The sequence below is a fragment of the Myotis myotis genome, unplaced genomic scaffold (assembly GCF_014108235.1).
Source record: "Myotis myotis isolate mMyoMyo1 unplaced genomic scaffold, mMyoMyo1.p scaffold_m19_p_6, whole genome shotgun sequence".
NCBI classification, from domain to species: Eukaryota; Metazoa; Chordata; class Mammalia; order Chiroptera; family Vespertilionidae; genus Myotis; species Myotis myotis.
The window spans coordinates 3,570,001-3,574,011 of record NW_023416368.1 but is presented as its reverse complement, the minus strand read 5'-3'; the positions used below and the strand labels follow the sequence as shown (position 1 = coordinate 3,574,011).

At 51.8% G+C, this 4,011-nt stretch overlaps 1 protein-coding gene across 1 annotated transcript in view; it reads right to left on the bottom strand.

The window, feature by feature from the left end:
* Positions 1 to 2,836: 2,836 nt before the first annotated feature.
* NPTX2 (neuronal pentraxin 2) overlaps positions 2,837 to 4,011 on the bottom strand; it is a 9,747-nt gene continuing 8,572 nt past the window's right edge. Inside the window, exon 5 of the mRNA XM_036315035.1 lies at positions 2,837 to 4,011. This exon is cut by the window's right edge and continues 172 nt beyond it. Within this exon, the coding sequence (XP_036170928.1) occupies positions 3,956 to 4,011 (56 nt within the window). The 3' untranslated portion in view covers positions 2,837 to 3,955.

Genomic DNA, 4,011 nt, shown 5'->3' with positions numbered 1-4,011 from the left:
TGCAGGAGGCAGCTGGTTGATGTTTCTCTCCCATCGATGTTTCTAGCTCTCTATCCCTCTCCTTTCCTCTCTGTAAAAAAAATCAATAAAATATATTTTTTTAAAAATGAAATCATACAAAAACAGTTAACCCAAAAGAAGACAAAAAGAGGAAAAAAGGAACAAAAAAAGATGGGGCAAATGCAAAACAAATGTAAAAACAGCCACAATAAATGTAAATGGTCTAAATTCCCCAAGTGAAAGTCAGATTGCATAAAGAGCAACACCCAACTGACTAATACTAATCAAAATAAAGCTGGAGTGGTCATACTAATATCAGACAAAGTAGGTTTCGGGGCAAAGGATATTACCAAAGGTAAAGAGGATTTTTCATAAAAAAGTGTCAGTTCGTCAAGACGATGTAACAATCTTGAATGTTTATGCACCTAGTAGCATAGCTTCAAGAAACTTGAAGCAAAGACTGCAAGGAGACAAGCCATGGCCTGGAAGGGAATATTTGCAACACATATAACTGTCAAAGAATGCGTTTCTAGAACCCAAAGAAGTCCTACTAGTCAAGAAGAAAAAGGCAAAAATAACCTAAGGGTGAAGTATGTAAACAGTTATTTCTTGGAAGAAGAAATGCAGATTTGCATAAACATAGGAAGAGATCCTCAGCTGCCTTAGCAAACAGGGAAGCGCAAACAAAAAGCAAATTAAATATTATGTTATTCCCACCAGATTGGCAAAAAAAATTTACAAGTCTGAATCCATTAAGCACTGGTGAGGATGTGGAGCAATGGGGACTCTACTGCTGGTAGAAACGCAAACAGATACAACCTTTTAGGAAAACAAGTTGGTGTATTAGTTTGCTAGGGTTGTTGCAACAAAGTGCCATCCCCGGGGGGCAGGGGGGTTCAATAGTAAGGATTTATTGGTTCACAGGTCCCAAGGCCAGGATTCCTTCTGAGGGCCGGGAGGGAAGGAAGGACCTGGTCAGGGCCTCCCTCCTCACTTCTGGTAGCTCAGGTGTTGTTCCTTGGCTTGTCGATGGCATTCTCTGCGTCTTCACGTTGTCTTCCCTCCATCCTTGGTTGTCTCTGTCCGGATTTCCTCTTTTTATAAGGACACCGGTCATATTGGACTAGGGCACAACTTCATGACCTCATCTCAGCTTGGTCATCTGCAAAGACCCTACTTCCAGATAAATTCACATTCCCGGATGCTGGGGGTGAGGGCTTCCACATCTGTGAGGAGAGCCGCAATTCAACCCGTAAAACCTGGTTAAATGTGAAGATGCTCATATCTGTCAGCCCAGCCATTGCATCCCGGGCACTGGCCGTAGAGAAAATTCTTACAGATTGTACTGGTAGATACACACCATCCAAAAGCTTATCAGCAGGTAAATATGTGTTTAGATAAATGTGCATTTAAAAAGACTACATAGCATGAAAATTAATAAATCGCAGCTATGCACATCAGCCTGGAGCAATCTCAGAAACATAATGTTGAGTTGAAAAGAGCAAGTCACAGAAGAACCCGTGTGGTTTAATTATGTAGTAAAGGTCCGAGTGGTCCGTTCTCTCACCTCCTTCAAGTCTGCTCAGGCGTCATTCTCTCGATAAGGCCTCTCCTTTAAGTTGCAAACCCATCCCCACAACCACACGTCTATTCCTCCCTCTTCTGCCCTGCATGTCCTTCCCCACAGCCCTTACCCACTTCTAGCAAATCTAAATCTATATCATGTGTCTAGTAGTTATTGCCAACCTCCGGAATGTTTGATACACAAGGGCAGAACCTTTCTTTCCTTCTGTTCATTGATATCAACAAAGTACCTACAATAGTACCTGGCACACAGCAGGCACTGAACACATATTTCTAAAACCGAGTGGTCGCTACACAAATCTTCATGGAGGATTATTTTAAACCTGTGTTTATGGGTCACACCCAGTCTGTTGTATATGTGATGTCTCCCAATAAATAGTCTTTGAAGAAAATAGATGTATTTCTTGCCAGACCTGAGTGTTAAGCCACAATACAGACCCTGTGTGATTGGCACCCTCTCCCCCGACCCCCCGCCCCTTAGCCACAGAAAGCCAGGGCTTGGTGCAGCTCTCTCCCGGGACATGTTCTCTTGTGTCAGATAATGAGTGACAAGGAAATGTCAATCTCCCCACGAGATGCAATCTTCAGTGTCTTACTTCTGCTTGAACAGGGCTTTCCGAGGTGCCCGTGAATATTTGCGCTGGCAACTACAGAGAGCGCGGCTGCTTTGTAGAGAGAAGTGGAACCACCTGGTAAATTTGCCTTGCGCTTCCTTGAGAAAACAATGGGAAGCCAGCCGCCTGTCAAGGCCAAGGCCACGGAACCAGACATGCACAAGCCTGGCCTTGACCAGCTTTCTGATCGAGCCGCCCGATACCCACGTCCCTGCCTCACTGTTCCCGTGTTCACCTGGGAACTGGGATGACTGCTGGGAGGATGGGAGGAGATGGATGGCGGAGCACACACAGAGCGGCCCGAACAGGGGTCCAGCCTGGGGCGGGGAGCCGAGGGCCGGGGAGCTGAACTCAATTCCTGGTTGGGAAGACAGGGCTGGGCTGGGGACAGGGAGGCTGGGCAGAGCCTGCGGGGCGGGGCGTCCACTGCCTAGGCCTGAGGTTGAGGAGGGAAGGGCACCACACCCTCCTGCAAGCACCCTCAGCTCCCTGGGTCCACCAGACGCCGGTCCCAGGCGTGCCCACGGCCCCCAGGCCCAGGCTAAGCAGGGTGCCCATCATGCTACCTGCGGGGAGGGGTGCAGAGCCTCATCCCTCCCTGCCCTCAACCCCGGACACAAAGAAAGCCGACGCCGAGGCCTCGTCCCGTGTACTTTAATCACAACTCCACTGTCGTGTGTGCTGGCCACAGAGGACATCCACACAAGGTCAGGATGGGCGCGTCAGCGCGGTCCTACAAATGGAATCTCCACAGACCTGCACTTCAAACACGTATGAAAAATAAATATATAATATTTAGCTTTATAAACCTCCCCAGGCCATCGCTGTGTCTTTAAAGGAACCACTGCTCCCTCCGTCCAACCAACTCGGCAGCCTGGCGTCACTAAGCACATTACCGGCCAGGTGACGCCCGCTTCCTGAAGAAGTTCCGGGGAAACACTGGAGACGGTCAGATGGGTTAAAACTCGCCAACCGCTCACGGCGAGGGAGGCATCACACGTGGGCGCCAGCTAATGGCTGGCCTCTTCCGTTGGGAAGAATCAATTCCCCAGCGCACGCCGAGGGGCTGGAAAAGCTGCAGCGGGACCTTTGGCACCAGTGGAGACGACAGGCCTTCGAAAGCGACTCGGTGACAAAGCACTGATCTGAGGGAGAGGCCGCAGAGGGGACGAGACGCTGCCACCATCACCGACCTTCTCCCTTCTGAGCACCCCTCCCAGCTCCCTCTCTGGAGCCACAGACACCCCCTCTACCTTGAGGGGGCAGGGCACGTCTGGCTGCCTGCCCTCCTGGTGCCTGGCCTAGAGAACTGCGGGGGGAGGTGGGGTGGGGGCTGCTTGCTACGTGCTCGTGGGGAGCAGGACATACTCAACACACCAAGGACACGGCCACTCCAGCGGGACGGCTGCACAGGCTGTGAAGGGGACGGACAGGAGGCGCGCACGAGACACCAAGGATTGGGGGGGGGGGGCAGGCCGGGGTGCACTAGCATGTACAGGGGTTCCGGACAGCGCCTGAGGGTCCATACTCCCCCGGAGGAGAAAGTCAGATCGTGGCCCCCCGGAGGCTCAGGGCTTTCCCCAGGGACTCTGGCCCTGCCCCCAAAACAGCAAAATCTGGGTACGGAACAGCTAAGCCGGAGACAGGTGCTGCCACAGGGCCTCAGGCCCGGGGACCCCAGGCCGTTAGTTCAGGAGGAGGTGCAGACAGTTTAACCGGGGCGTCAGCAGAGCCCCGCCCCCCAACGGGAGAGGCGGCTACAAGTCCAGCAGGCGCTCCTCACAGGTCTCCGCCGGCCACTTGGAGGCCCCTC